Source organism: Heterodontus francisci, chromosome 15 (genome assembly GCF_036365525.1).
Source record: "Heterodontus francisci isolate sHetFra1 chromosome 15, sHetFra1.hap1, whole genome shotgun sequence".
NCBI classification, from domain to species: domain Eukaryota; kingdom Metazoa; phylum Chordata; class Chondrichthyes; order Heterodontiformes; family Heterodontidae; genus Heterodontus; species Heterodontus francisci.
In genome coordinates this window covers 48,346,265-48,362,315 of record NC_090385.1, presented here as the reverse complement: position 1 = coordinate 48,362,315, position 16,051 = coordinate 48,346,265, and the positions used below count along the sequence as shown (strand labels likewise).

The 16,051-nt window shown below is 41.8% G+C and overlaps 1 protein-coding gene across 1 annotated transcript in view; it reads left to right on the top strand.

Moving 5' to 3' along the window:
* Positions 1 to 14,440, top strand: part of fhdc2 (FH2 domain containing 2) — an 84,216-nt gene extending 69,776 nt beyond the window's left edge. The window contains exons 11-12 of the mRNA XM_068047959.1: positions 4,005 to 4,166; positions 12,714 to 14,440. Coding sequence (XP_067904060.1) covers positions 4,005 to 4,166; positions 12,714 to 14,030 — 1,479 coding nt within the window. The 3' untranslated portion in view covers positions 14,031 to 14,440. The remainder of the gene's footprint in view (positions 1 to 4,004; positions 4,167 to 12,713) is intronic.
* The last annotated feature ends 1,611 nt before the right edge of the window (positions 14,441 to 16,051 follow it).

Genomic DNA, 16,051 nt, shown 5'->3' with positions numbered 1-16,051 from the left:
GCCACAGCACATCACCTTTGTTTTGATTTATTTTGAAATGTTCTTTGAAAATGTAATAAATGTAATGTAATAATGTAAATAATAATCTACATAATATGGAATTTATTTTGAAATGTTGTTTGAGCATGTTAATCTTTGTTGTATTATAAAAGAAGGAATCTGTTAATCTGTTAATTGTTCATCAATTGTTTGATTATATGCAGGTGGAGGGTGTTAATTGGGGTCTTACTTGAGCACTTAAAAGCAGGCCGTTACTAAGATTGGTGAAGGGTTTGAGTGAGGAGCAAGATGTTTGTAAACCTTTAACTCTGTACAATAAAAGTGAAACTGAATAAAGATAGCCTGCAGCATTATCTTTCCATAACAAGCTTTCTGGAGTTTAACAACTTGTCCACCCATTCCACCAGCCTGTCTAAGGCCTCTTGTAGTCCATCACTATACTCCTCACAGTTCACAATACTGCCACGTTTTGTGTTATCTGCAAATTTTGAAATTGTGCCCTGTACCCCCCCCAAGTCTAGGCCATCAGAAAAAGCAGGGGTCCAAACACTGGCCTCTGGGGAACCCCACTGTATACCTTCCTCCAGTCCAAAAAAACAACTGTTCACCACTACTCTCTGTTTCCTGTCACTCATCCAATTTTGTATCAATACTGCTACTGTGCCTTTTATTCCATGGGCTCTAACTTTGCTGGCAAGCCTATTATGTGGCATTTTATCAAATGCATTTTGGAAGTCCATGTGTAGCACATCAACCGCATTTCCCGCATCAACCCTCTCTGTTACCTCATCAAAAAACTCAAGCAAGTTAGTCAAACATGATTTGCCCTTAACAAATCCATGCTGGCTTTCCTTAATTAATCCACATTTGTCCAAGTGCCCTGTTAATTTTGTCTCAAATTATCATTTCTAAAAGCTTCCCCACCATCAAGGTGAAACTGACTGGTCTGTATTTCTGAGCTCATCCTTACAACCTTTCTTGAACAAGGGTGTAACATTTGCAATTCTCCAGTCCTCCGGCACCATCCCTGTATCTAAGGAGATTTAGAAGATTATGACCAGTGCCACTGCAATTTCCACACTTGCTTCCCTTGGATGCATCTCATTCGGTCCTGGTGTCTTATCAACTTTAAGTACAGCCAGCCTATCTAATGCCTTCTCTTTATCAGTTTTTAGCCCATTCAGTGTCTCAACTACCTCCTCTTTCACAATGGCTTGGGCAGTATCAGCTTCCTTGGTAAAGACAGATGCAAAGTGCTCATTTAGTACATCAGCCATGCCCTCTGTCTCCCTGCATAAATCCCCTTTTACGTCCCAAATCGCTCCACTCCCCCTTTTACCACACTTTTACAATTTATATGCCTGCAGAGGACTTTTGGATTCCCTTTCATGTTAGCTACTAGTCTCTTATACTTTTCCTTTGCGTCTCTTTGTTTTTTCACTTCCCCTGTGAACCTTCTACATTCAGCCTGGTTTTCACATGTATTCTCCACCTGACATCTCTCATACGCACCCTTTTTCTGCATCAGCTTACCCACTATCTGTTTCGTCATCCAGGGTACTCTGGATTTGTTTGCCCTTCCTTCCCCTCATGGGACTGTACCTTGACTGTACCCAAACTATCTCCTCTTTGAAGGCAGCCCATTATTCTGTTACAGTTTTGCCTGCCAATCTTTGATTCTAATTTACCTGGGCCCGATCCGTTCTTACCCCATTAAAGAGTGCTGCCCGCAATTAATTATTTTTACCCTGGATTGTTCCTTGTCCATTTCCATAGCCACCTAAACATTATTATACTATGAATATTGTCCCCTAAATGTTTCCCTACTGGCACTTGATTAACCTCACCTCCTCATTCCCCAGAACTAGATCCACCAATGTCTCCTTCCTCGCTGGACTGGAAACATACCGTTGTAGAAAATTCTCCTGCACAAATTCTAGAAACTCTAGTGCCTCTCTACCCTTTACACTATTAATATCCCAGTATATATTAGGATAATTAAAGGTCCCCATTATAACTACTTTATGATTCTTGCAACTCTGTATTTTCCTTGCAAATTTGTTCCTCTATAATCTTTCCTACTAGTTGGTGAATATATTTATGAGGCTGTTTATATTATTATTTTAACTTCTATCTAAAGCCAATCATAATCATTTATTTCGCTATCTGAAATTTAAATTAAAAGTAAAGGATATATTAAGTGCTTTTAACTTCTTGGTTGCTGTGTGTGAATACCTCAATGTCTTCTTATCTGCTTATTGAAATCACTGTTGTAGCATGCCAAGACATCCTTTTGACTTAGTGTCAGATTTAAACTGCTATCGAAAGGAGGAAAAGTCACATCATAGAGATCACTAGATCGTTGGCAGATTTCTTTGAGGTCAGCGATGAGCACCGCTGCTTTTGACCGCAAAATGCAGCCCATTATGTCTTAAGTGCTTCTGTGTATTATTCTACTTGTAAATAAATTTGTTTATTAGCTTTAACCTAAATGCTAAATGTTATTTACGTCATTCAATAGGAATAAGAAGAATGTTGCGAATAGAGGGAAACTGCATAGAATAGATAGTTGAGAACTCAGTTCACAAATTAATAACAAATGAAGAAGGCAATTCTGCTCACCTTAGTTCATCAATAAAAATCTCTAGTTCCTCTGCTGTAGCATCTAATTGTTTCTTAAATAATTCCAGAGTCTTTTCCTCCACTACTCTATCTAGAAGTCCACTCCATGTTTTCATCACACTTTGTATAGAATTTCCTTTTTCTAGGTTGAACCTACATCCCCTAGTCTTACTTCCACAATTTAAAGTAATACTTCCAAATCACCTTTTCCATTCCCTTGAACATTCTGTATATCTCTAAAAGATCTAGGGGTAGAAATTTGTCTTGGGCTGTGCTTGATGTTCAGTTCTATTGCAGTCAATGGATCTAAATACCAGGAGCTGCATATAACTGGTGGCCGAACTGACACCGCCCAATTTGCATCATTGCCTGAGATGAATTTCTGCCCCACTACTGTCAGATGCCTCCTTTCCAGGTTGAAAAGCCCAGGTTTCTCGAAGCTTTCCTCATAACTCAGACTGTTGTTCCTCGGTTTAGCTTTGTGACCCTTCTCTGCATTGGTCTGAATGTCTCCCTTGCAACTTGGCAACTGGAAATAAGCACAGTATTCACAGTCTGATTAGAGCACTGTATAGTTTGATAATGACTTCCCCTGACTTGTATGCTACTGTTTTGACTTTGCTGATTGCTTCTCAGCATTAGTTGCACTAGTTAACATTGGATCTGTTAAGACTCCTAGGTCTCTGTCATCTCCACCCTTAGCTATTTGAACACCTTTCATGGATTGTGTTGCCAATTTTCCTTCTTGTGTACTGTAATTTACACTTTGGGCAGGAGAGAAAGCTGGGAATTTAGGGGGATGGGTACTCAGAAGGGACATCAGCAGCTACATGAATAACCTCAATTTTAGATGTCAAAAATATCTCAAGAGGATAACAATATGTGAAACTATACACAACTGTAGATAAATGTAGTTGAAACTGCTCTTGTCGCTATTTCCCCTCCATTCAGGTTTCTTGAATGACTCACAATTCTGTATCTGAATGCTGTCCAAAAGATGATTGGTGCACACTGTCATTGGCTCTCTTGAACTGGTAACCAGTAGGTGTTTAGATGTGGCTTGGGATGATTCATATTCCAAATTTCTCTGCTGGTACAACTCCCAGAGGCCTGACCAGAAATAGAACTCATACCCTATTAAACTATGCCCATAACTCTCACTACTAATCTTCCTCAGTGACTCCATTCTTAATCATAATTAAAGTTCAGCCTGACTTGTATTCTAACCCAGTCTCTGTATAGTGGCTGTGTATTTGTGACGGGATGGGAAAGAATAGGCTCAAGTTAAAATGCATGGAGTTCAGAACATAAAAACTGAATGTTGTAAAAAATCTGTTGATGCTTTGGATGACCTTTTATTACCCTTGTGTTTTCTTTTATAGACTGCAAAGGAAGAACTGAAAGAGATATGGACAAAAATGGAATTGTTCCAGAGAATGAGACGATCCTTGGTGGAATACTTCTGTGAAGATGAAACGTTTAAGCTGGAAGAATATTGTACTGTTCTCAAAAGCTTCTGTGAGAAATTCCTCAAAGCTATTCAGGTATATCCGAGAATTTCCAGTATTTTCAGGACAGAATTTAGTTAAAATCAACAATGTTGACAATGTTATCATTAGCAATATTCCTGAACACAGAAGTTTTATTCCTTGAGTTGAGACACACCAGGATCATGTCTCTTGGTGCCCTCCAGTACTGACCTTGCTGGAGTTTGTGTGGTAATTAGGAGGGAACTTCATTTGCATGGATCAGGTTGCTTCAAGTGCCATATTGGGCACTTCTCCAGCATCCAGTTGCCTATGTCTGTTTGAACCTCCAGCACCTCTCCCATTTCTGAGCAAAGGAGCTGATTTGAGTGATTTTTTAAAAATTGTATCTCCTGGGGTTCAGTGGGACCTACACACACCCTTGTGGAGGCTGATACACCTCCACTTACTTGATATATCAACCACCACTCCTATATTGAGTCCCACTGGAGCCTGAGGAGCAGGAACCCACGAGCGTTGAGAGCACTGTTCCCCTTGAGCTGAGCGGCCTCGAAAGTTCCCATGCATAAGTTGGCCCCTTTAAGTTACCGCATGTGCACGACCGCACAAAAATAATTTAAAGGGGCCGCGCACTTAAACAAATTGCTTGTACACTCCAAAAAACAATTAGAGGGTACATTGGTTGAGAGTCACCTCCCTTGGCTGTCATTTGCCTTGTAGAGAGTGGACTGACATTCTATCTTGGAAATGGTGAAGACCCAGCACAACCGTGCTCTAAAGGCCTGCTACCCGACCCAAAGCCGACGGGACTCAATGACATGTCGGGTTCGGGTTGGGTCGGGTCGCTCTCCTGGGTCCGGCTTTTGGGCTCGGGTCAGGTCGGGCCGGGTCGGACACACAAAATAAGTATTGCATTTTGCTCTGCTGGTAAGTGTTAAAAGTTGAAAAGCCTACGTGAGTTGGGAGTCCGGGACGTCAAGGAGGGAAACTCTGAGTCTGCGCAGTCAGTGAGTGAGCGTCTCTGTGACGTCATCACGCTCATGCTGCAGCTTCCTGCAGATTGGGAGTCACATGGTAGGTAAAGCGAACATTCTGGTGATCGGGTCGGGCTCGGGTCAGGTCAGGCGCGGAATAAAATGGAGGGACTTAGGCCAGGTTGGGCTCTGTGGGGTGTTTTTTCCCTGACCCGAGCAGGCCTTTACTGTGCTCGCCACCACCCCCCCACCCCCCCCACCCCACCCTCCCCCTTGACCCAAGGAATTTTGGAACCAAACAATGTCGATCTGATTGCATTGGCTTTCTGGCATGTTTGTATGCCACTGCTAAAATATTAGTGTCAACACTGGAGAATAATGACTGTGTAATGTTATCGTTCATCCAGGACAAATAACCTTCCTTTTCCCCACAACAATTTTAATATTTTGATCTCTAAACTTGAATGAATACCTAAATGGAAAGGATACCAGAGTGTGATTCTCCATGGGATAAGTATTGGCAAAGTATATTGGTGGTCTAGTATTTATCTGTATTGATCAAATCATCTTTTCCCCTTGGTGCTGATTTCATGCCTTTACACAACCAGAGCCTGGAAATTACTGGTGATATTAACAAACACAAGATGTTGATATTCTTCTGTACACTGTTTTAAAGTTGGCATTAACCCATCTATTTTAAGTGGGATATACAGAAATTAAATCCAAATATCCACTAATACCAGTAAAAGTAGTTTCCAGGCTCTGATGACTGCAGCCACTACCTGCTGTGACTTGTTTTCTTTTGTCTGTTGCTGAGGAGAATATTGGTAATGTGATAGTGTTTCAGGCACAATGGCAGTGCCTTAGGCTACGGTCGCAAAATCAGGAGCAGTATTACAAAATATATAAAAGCAAAATACTGCGGATGCTGGAAATCTGAAACAAAAACAAGAAATGCTGGATTCACTCAGCAGGTCTGGCAGCATCTGTGGAAAGAGAAGCAGAGTTAACGTTTCGGGTCAGTTCCGAAGAAGGGTCACTGACCCGAAACGTTAACTCTGCTTCTCTTTCCACAGATGCTGCCAGACCTGCTGAGTGAATCCAGCATTTCTTGTTTTTGTTACAAAATATATACATGTCTACAAGCCACGCTTAATGCTGAGAGCCAGTGTTTTGCAGGCTAGTCCACCTTTCCATATTTACATAGGAAAATCAGCATATGAGAGGCTTCTGAACTCTTTCCCAAGTATTATTGCTGCTGCAATTTATTCCTGCATCTGCAGACAGTGAATGGGGATTAAAGCAAGATGAAATCCCTGTAAGGGGATAAAGTAAAGGGGAATTTATTTACAGGAGCAACAGGAATGTGTAGGAGCTCTGGAATGGAACAGAGGAGGTGCAGAAGAAGTAGAAACCAAGAGCAAAAGAGGGGAGATTGAAAGCAACATTTTGCCTGGGGGGAAGGTGGTAGCTAGGAATGGTGCTTTTCGGTGTGGGAGTAAGAAGTGTGGTCAACATTAACTGAATGCCAAATGGAGAAGGAAAGTACCAGTAATGACTTTAGGTGGGGAAAGATGTGTGCCAGCAAGAAATGCAAGCAGGGGAAAGAGGAGTGTGCCATCGAATATGAGAGGTAGAGCGGAGATGTCAGGATGCTATAATAAACTGGCTGGAGTGCCAGCATTAGTGGGGCGGGGTGGGGGGGGTGGGTGGGCGTGGGGGTGGTGGTGGTGGCCGGGGGAGGTAGGGGAGAGGAGGGAGATAGGTTAGAGCTAACATCAACTGTGAAAAAACTGGACTCTGTCACCAATGAATGAGGTAGGAAGAAAGAAGGTTGAATTGTGCCACGTGGGAACTTTAGAACATTTAATGTATCTTAGGTGACCACATGTGTAGGAGATGTCTCCAGCTGCTTGAGCTCACGCTCAGGGTTTTTGAGTTTACGGGGCAGCTGGAGTCACTGCACAGCATCAGGGAGGCTGAGAGTTTCCTGGATCATACATTCCAGGAGGTGGCCACCCCACAGGCAGAGAGTGTTTAGGATAGTAGATGGATGACCATCTAAAAGAATAGGAAGAGGCAGGAAGTGCAGGATTCTTCGGGGTGTGTGCCACTCTAAACTGGTACACAGCATTGGACAATGCTGGGTGTGATGACACCTTGAAGGAGTGCAGTCCAGACCATTTAAATAGGAAAGGGACTGCACAGTGGGGAACAGCAAGGCATAGAAATCCACTTGTTATAGGAGATTCCATTGTTAGGAGGATAGACAGGCATTTCTGTAACTGTCATTGTGAGTCCCACATGGTGTGTTGACTCCCTGGTGCCAGAGTAGAGGACATCACAGAGAGGATGTAGAGTATTCTGCAGGGAGAAAGGAAGTGAGCCAGAAGCTGTGGTACATGTCGGTACCAATGACATAGAGAGGGCAGGTATTGAGGTCCTATGGCCAGATTTTCAGCAGCTAGGAAGGAAGTTAAAAAGTAGGACTTTAAGGAGGAGATGTTTTAGGTAAAAGCTAGGTACATTCCAACAAGGGGGAAAAGTATGGGTGTCAAAGCCAAAGTTCCTTGGATGACAAGGGAGATAGAGAGTATGATCAAACAAAAAGTTTGTATTCTTCTAGTTAGAACCAGACCAAATACAAAAACTTTAAGAGGAGAATAAAGGGGAAAGTCGGGCTGGCAAAGACAGAATATGGGAATAGAATGGCAATTAACATAAAAGGGAACCCGAAAATCTTTTACTAGCATGCCAATAGTAAGCAGTTTGGTAGGGCCTATTAGGGACAAAGAGGGTGCTATATGCTTGGAGGCACAGAAAGTTCGAATACTTAATGAGTACTTTGCATCAGTGTTTACTAAGGAAGAGGATGTTGACAAAATATCGGTAGAGGTGGAGAGGGATGGGCTGAAAATTGATTGGAAGGATGTAGTGGAAAGGCTGGCTCTGCTTAAAGTGGATAAGTCGCCTGGTCTGGATGGCTTGTTTTCCAGGTTGTAAAGGAAAGTGGGGTTGGAGATAACGGAAGAGATTGCCATAATCTTGCAATCTTCCCTAGGTATGGAAGAGGTACCAGAGGATTGGAAAGTAGTATACATGACACCCTTGTTCAAGAAAGGGTGTAAGGACATTCCGACTAACTGCAGGTCAGTCAGTTTAACATCAGTAGTGGGTAAGGTTTTAGAAAGAAGAATAGGGAAAAAAATTAACAAGCACCTGGAGAGGTTTCATTTATTAAGAGCTAGTACAGATTTGTAAAAGGCCGATTGTGTTTGACTAATCTAATTGAATTTTTTGATTAAATACAGAGAAGGTTGATGAAGGGAATGTAATGGATCTATAAAATCTATATGGATTTTAAGAAAGTATTTGACAAAATACCACATGAAAGGCTGGTTAACAAAATTGAGACTCATGGAATGGGAGGGTCAGTGTCAGCATGGATAAAAAAAAATGGCTTAAGGACAGAAAACTGCGAGTCATGGTAAATGTTTGTTTTTCAGACTGGAGGCTGGTAGACAGAGGTGTCACCCAAGGGTCAGTGCTAGGACCACTGCTTTTTGATATGTAAATAATTTGGACACTGGAATACAGAGTAAAATTTCAAAATTTGCTGATGATACCAAACATGGAGGTGCAGCAAACAGTGAGGATGATACCAATCAACTGCAACAGGACATAGATAGTCTAGAAGAATGGACAGACAAGTGGCAGATGGAATTTAATACAGAGACGTGTGAGGTGATGCATTTTGGCAGAAGGGATAGGGAAAGGTAGTACACACTGAATGACAGTTCTAAAGTGTGTGCAGGGACAGAGGGACCTTGGAGTTCATGTGCATAGATCTTTGAAGGTGGCAGGACATATTGAGAGGGTAGTTAGCAAAGCATATGGAATGTTGGGCATCATAAATAGAGGTATTTAGTACTAAATGCAACAACTACCGTGGAATCTCCCTGCTCAGCACAGTGGGGAAAGTCTTTGCTCGAGTCGCTCTGAACAGGCTCCAGAAGCTGGCCGAGCGCGTCTACCCTGAGGCACAGTGTGGCTTTCGTGCAGAGAGATCGACTATTGACATGCTGTTCTCCCTTCGTCAGATACAGGAGAAATGCCGTGAACAACAGATGCCCCTCTACATTGCTTTCATTGATCTCACCAAAGCCTTTGACCTCGTCAGCAGACGTGGTCTCTTCAGACTACTAGAAAAGATCGGATGTCCACCAAAGCTACTAAGTATCATCACCTCATTCCATGACAATATGAAAGGCACAATTCAACATGGTGGCTCCTCATCAGAGCCCTTTCCTATCCTGAGTGGTGTGAAACAGGGCTGTGTTCTCGCACCGACACTTTTTGGGATTTTCTTCTCCCTGCTGCTTTCACATGCGTTCAAATCCTCTGAAGAAGGAATTTTCCTCCACACAAGATCAGGGGGCAGGTTGTTCAACCTTGCCCGTCTAAGAGCGAAGTCCAAAGTACGGAAAGTCCTCATCAGAGAACTCCTCTTTGCTGACGATGCTGCTTTAACATCTCACACTGAAGAATGCCTGCAGAGTCTCATCGACAGGTTTGCGTCTGCCTGCAATGAATTTGGCCTAACCATCAGCCTCAAGAAAACGAACATCATGGGGCAGGATGTCAGAAATGCTCCATCCATCAATATTGGCGACCACGCTCTGGAAGTGGTTCAAGAGTTCACCTACCTAGGCTCAACTATCACCAGTAACCTGTCTCTAGATGCAGAAATCAACAAGCGCATGGGTAAGGCTTCCACTGCTATGTCCAGACTGGCCAAGAGAGTGTGGGAAAATGGCGCACTGACACGGAACACAAAAGTCCGAGTGTATCAGGCCTGTGTCCTCAGTACCTTGCTCTACGGCAGCGAGGCCTGGACAACGTATGCCAGCCAAGAGCGACGTCTCAATTCATTCCATCTTCGCTGCCTTCGGAGAATACTTGGCATCAGGTGGCAGGACTATATCTCCAACACAGAAGTCCTTGAAGCGGCCAACACCCCCAGCTTATACACACTACTGAGTCAGCGGCGCTTGAGATGGCTTGGCCATGTGAGCCGCATGGAAGATGGCAGGATCCCCAAAGACACATTGTACAGCGAGCTCGCCACTGGTATCAGACCCACCGGCCGTCCATGTCTCCGTTATAAAGACGTCTGCAAACGCGACATGAAATCGTGTGACATTGATCACAAGTCGTGGGAGTCAGTTGCCAGCATTCGCCAGAGCTGGCGGGCAGCCATAAAGACAGGGCTAAATTGTGGCGAGTCGAAGAGACTTAGTAGTTGGCAGGAAAAAAGACAGAGGCGCAAGGGGAGAGCCAACTGTGCAACAGCCCCAACAAACAAATTTCTCTGCAGCACCTGTGGAAGAGCCTGTCACTCCAGAATTGGCCTTTATAGCCACTCCAGGCGCTGCTTCACAAACCACTGACCACCTCCAGGCGCATATCCATTGTCTCTCGAGATAAGGAGGCCCAAAAGAAAGTACTAAAGCAAGCAAGTTATACTGAACCTTTATAAAGCTGTGGTTAAACCACAACTAGAATAGAGTGTCCAGTTCTGGTCACCACACTTTAGAAAGAATGTGAGGATTCTTGAGAGGGTGCAGAGGAGATTTACCAGAATGATTTCAGGGATGAGGGATATTAGATACAAGGTTAGGTTGGAAAAGCTGAGGAAGTTCTCTTGAGAACAAAGGAGGTCGAGGGGAGATTTGAAAGAAATGTACAGGAATATGATAGGTTTAGATAAGGTAGACAAAAGCTGTTCCCATTAGCTGATGGTACAAGGACAGAACACAGATTTAAGGTTTTGGGCAAGAGATACTGAGGGGGATATGAAGAAGAAATTTTTATGCAGCAAGTGATAATTACCTGGAACTTGCTGCCTGCGAGGTTGGTGGAAGCGGAGTCACTGAATAATTTCAAAATGAAATTGGATGGGCACTTGAGGGAAATAAACTTGCAGGGCTACGGAGATAGCGTGGGGGAATGGGACTGACTGGATTGCTCTGCAGAAAGCCAGCATGGAATCGATGGGCCCAATGGCCTACTTCTATGCCATTATGAGTCTATGAAATGAGGCAGGGAGAATAGTGCTAGGTTAATGAGAAAGGACAATATTCCTTGCAGGGAATAGAGGGAGAAAAGTGCTAACATAAACTGGGAGGTTGGGTGATCTTTGGAGTACAGTATCCTGGGAACTAGATCCAGGTAAACATACAAATTGACAGCAAGAAAAGACCAGTTGGTCTGTCAAGCATGCTATACACCATGATAGCTGGAGTAAATTGACTAAATACTTCCCTCCATTCTCCCCACAGCCATGTAATCTCCAGGGAGAAGCAAAAAAGAGAAAAATTCCAGGACCAATAAGGGAAAAAATGCTCTTTAAAATTCCACTCCAACCTCCTCAGGTTATCAAAACCAATCCAGGAGATCACATGGACTGAGTGTTATCTATAATGACACTGAACTTCCATGTGATCCAATTTCTCCCCCAGTCAAGAACCTTGAAGGCATGAAGAAATAGAGTGCCAATGTGAACTAAGGGTGTGGTGGTGAACAAGTGACTATTGTGGTGGCTTGTGGGAAGTGCTGGTCTGTTAAGAATGCAGATATCACTTTGTTTTTCCTTTTTTTAGATTAAGAGCTTTTCAATTCTGACATATAAAAGCTTTCAAAATTTACCAGGTTTATTCAGTTTTTATGTGAAGTTTCAATTTTATGTGAGATAGCATAGGTCTAAACACCCACTAGAAATTCAGAACCAATTGGAGAACAACATTCATCAGATGTGTGCATAAATCTGAAATTGATATCTATTGCCTTGACTGGAATGATCCTATGGTCAATAAGACTAGGTCAGAATCTTGTATTTGCTATCCGCTTTTTTTTTCAAGAAAATACCACTTTTCTTCCAGTGACTGATCATCATTTGAAAATAGGAAAAAGAAGTTTTAAAATATAAAGAAAATTAAATCAATCTCAAATGGGAAATTGAGCAGTGAAATTGGATAAATGTCCCTACCATTTTAAATTTTAAAAAAATCACTGTCCCTGTTCATTGTCAATTCCAAAATACTAGAAAATGTGCCACACTGTCAACAATCAAAATTTTCTGCAAGTACACCCTAAGTATCCTAAGAAAATAAATGTCCTTTGACACTATATCCTCCTTCAGACTTTTATGTTTCTGTTTCTGTTCCTCCAATATAACTAAAGTACAATTGAATATAATTACAGCTTATGTTACAAGCCAGCTCACTGCTTTTTCAGGGTAATTAGTTATTTTCATATGACACAAGCTTATATCAGGGACTGTTTCTGAGTTACCAGCTTTTTGCAGGCAGTATTAGCATTTTTAAAGTTATTGGATAGCTTGTGCTAGTTTTCTAGGTTGGCATGTATCCAGAACAGTGGCAGTGTTACCAAGGCCAGTAGAAATGTTACTGCTATGAGCTCAGGGAATGGAGGTTATATTGATTTTCTTTTCTGACTGTATTTGCAACATGTTGGAAAAAACTTTATGGATTGAAGGAGGAATGAGAGAAATTCCTAGAATTTTCCCCCCCAAAGTATTAACAATCAACATTATTCCTCTATTCCTCAGGAGAATACAAATCGTGAAATGGAGGAATTGAAAAGGCAACAGAGGGAGAAGGAAATGGCAGAGAAACGGCACTCAGTAGCTACTTGTTCCTCTATTGAAATTGAACTGGGTCAAGATGAGCTGGAGAGGTCACTTGCCAGAAATCTACAAAGTCAGAGTTTGAGGCGATGGGAACACAGGTCTTTTAAACAGGACTCTCTCTATACTGCACATTGTACAAAAAAGACATACTCTTCTGCGGGAGTAACAGAGATGGAACGAGATCGTGACACAAATGGCATAACTGGTGACTTCAATGACAAGGAACTGGCAAATCTCATGCGAACGGTGTCTGAGAAAGTTCTGAAACAACAGCTAGGGCACTATGTTATGCAGGTGGGATATCCTATTCCAAAAGAAAGAGTAGACATTCTAATCCAGGAACCTGAGACTATCAAACAAACAGCAAAACATGCACAAGAACATGGAGAATCACAGCAAACTCTTCCACTTGTCAAAGAATATCCAAAGCTGAATCGCACAGCTGAGTGTAGAACTCCAGTCAAAAGACTGAAATCTTATGAAAATCTGTCGTTGAAAAAATCACATCCGAGTCACTGCTCAAAGTGGAAGAGAGAGTCCTTGGAGCGAAGTGGGCAACAAGATGCAGCTACAAAGGGGAAACAATTTCACCAATCTTCTCCAACTCCTAAAAAGACTTTTGGTGTAATAGAAGCTAGAGTTGATCATTTTGCCGAGGAAGTTACCACAGAGTTAAACAAAGGTGGAATGAGGTCGACTACAAACAGAAAAAGCAAAATGAACAGTGATCCTACCAAGATCCACCCAATTCCATCTCTGAAAGAACTGACAGCAACATCTCTGGGACATAAAGGACCTACATCTGAAAAACCTCTCTCTCTCAGGCCAGTTTTAACACACAGGAATTTACAAAGTCCAGTACAAAGGAAACCTATCACATTAGCTGCAGGTATTAAACAAATGAGTGACGTGAAGGGAAAAAAAGAGACTCTCAAAGTCCCTGAGCAGGCAACAACTGGAAGAAAATCTATCCAAAATCAAAAGGAAAAGTGCAGCTCTCCACAATCAAGTTTTACTATAACTTCTACAGTCACCAGTTCTAAGAGTTCCCTAAACAAATCAGAGACTGCGACCTTAGGCTCCAGGAATCCTCATGCTAAACAATCTCTACAACTCAAAAAACCAAATCCTGACAGAGTTACTATGGTAAAGCACCAACCAGATTCTCTAATACACAAAGGAGCAGGTCAACACACCAGAACTCAAAAACAGAGCAGACAGCCTGTGTGGCGGTGATACTAGCAGGTAGCTTGCATGGCAGTGATACTAGACTCTATGTTGGGAACTGAATGGTACGCTGTTTCTTGTGGTGACTCCAATTACCCTGAATAACATTCTCAGCCAGAATGTTTTTACTGGCTAATAGGATATTTGAGATATTTATCACAAGGTTTGGGGCAATGTTGCTTGTAACTAAACATAATGAAGAAAAAAATAAAACGTGAAGGTGAGTCATTAAAATGATCTGTTTTTCGGAAGAACACAAAGAAAGGAAAAATCTGTTATAGAAACTGTGAACAAGCCATTTATTCAGTTCCTTTTGCTTTGTACAGAAACAGGGTTGCATAAATATTTTTCTGAGCTTAGAATAACAGATTAGATGTATTTTAAATGGTTCAGCCGGAAGGGAAATGTTGTTTGGGTTGAGAGGGTGGAAGTGAGCCTGACTGGCATATCCTGTTTTGATCTGACATTTTGACTCCCAGGATTCAAGTCTTGGTTTAATAGCTTTGTAAGCTCATAACTCTGAAATTAAGCACAACAAAGCATAAACATGCCAATAAATGCTGGATCATCATGTCATGCAGATTAAACTTACTGCAGTTTTAAGTAAGAACTGCTCTCTACCTCCGTAACATTTCTTGGTAGTAGCAATGATTTTTAATGCTGAACTATTTAGTGACAGGGATGAATACACAGCAACTTCAGGAAAGATCGAAGGTGGAACACAAAATGGTGGTCTTCCATCCACCAATTTTCAGTACTGAATTCACGCCAATCCACAAACAATGGTTAACTATACACTCCATGTATTGCTACTGTCTCTCTTCGGTTGCATGTTGCAGATATGAGCTGCTATCACAGGGTTGCGCTGTTCTGATTTGAAGCTCTGCATGTTACTGAAGCCAGTAATACATAAATGCACCAATTTAGGGATCAATTTAAAGCAAACCATGACAATCATAGAATACTATGGACTTTTAAGTAAGTGCAACTAATTTCTTATTTTCTGTATTCCATGAATTCATTAAATTAGCATTGTTCATTGAAAAGTTTGGTACAATGGTTAGTTAATGTACTGTATCGGTTCATTTTCAGTTAATTTTATAGGTCCAGAGATTTTGTTTAAGTCATTGTGGCCCACTTTACACACTGTGGAATTTACAAGTAGAAAATAAAAAATCCTGCTGGACAGAGATGAAAAAGATACTACACATGTGAGCTGATTTAAATGCAGCCTTCATTCTTGCTGGGATCAAAGGAAGGCTCTTACTAGGAATGGAAGAAGGGGCCTGGTGCTGGAGTGATGACATGGTTTAAATGGCTTCCACTAAATGCTGGCTCCTGGTTGGGTGCATAATCAGATTTACGCCATGGAAATTTAGGACCTCTCTAAGACCTGGGCTTTGTCAGAAATTTTTAATTTTTGAATATGCACTTTATTTAAAAGAACTTATCAAAAAAATTGTATTGAAGATTGATGTTTTATTAACCAAATTAAAAATCCATTTTTATGAGTAACTTGTCAATGAGTGCTGACATGTGCTTTTCTCTTTAATGGGTGTTCTATAGCTGTACTGAGTACCACTCAAAATAGTAACAGAGGAGACAATGATTTGAGCAGGTAGTTTTTGAAGAAAAGCAGACATTTAAGAACAGGGTGAAGTTTTGGGAAACAGATTCTTAGCATTTGATGGTTTAAATTATCAACAGCAATGAATTACCATGAAGCATTGGGTACAATACTGTACAGGGGGCAGTAGCAAAAATCTTCTGTTTGTTTTTCAGTTACTGGAACAGGTAATGCATCATCCTCCAAAGGATGACACAGCAGTGAAATGTCCCCAACCAAAGTCATAAACAACATTCTCTTATTATTTCGATCATGGTGCATTCTCATCCTCCTTGACTACTCTGCAGTCTTTGACATGGTTAACCACACCATTCTCCTCCAATGCCTCTCTTTTTGTCCAGCAAAGTGGGACTGTTCTCACTTGGCTCCACTCTTATCTATCTGATCATGGCCAGAACTCCTC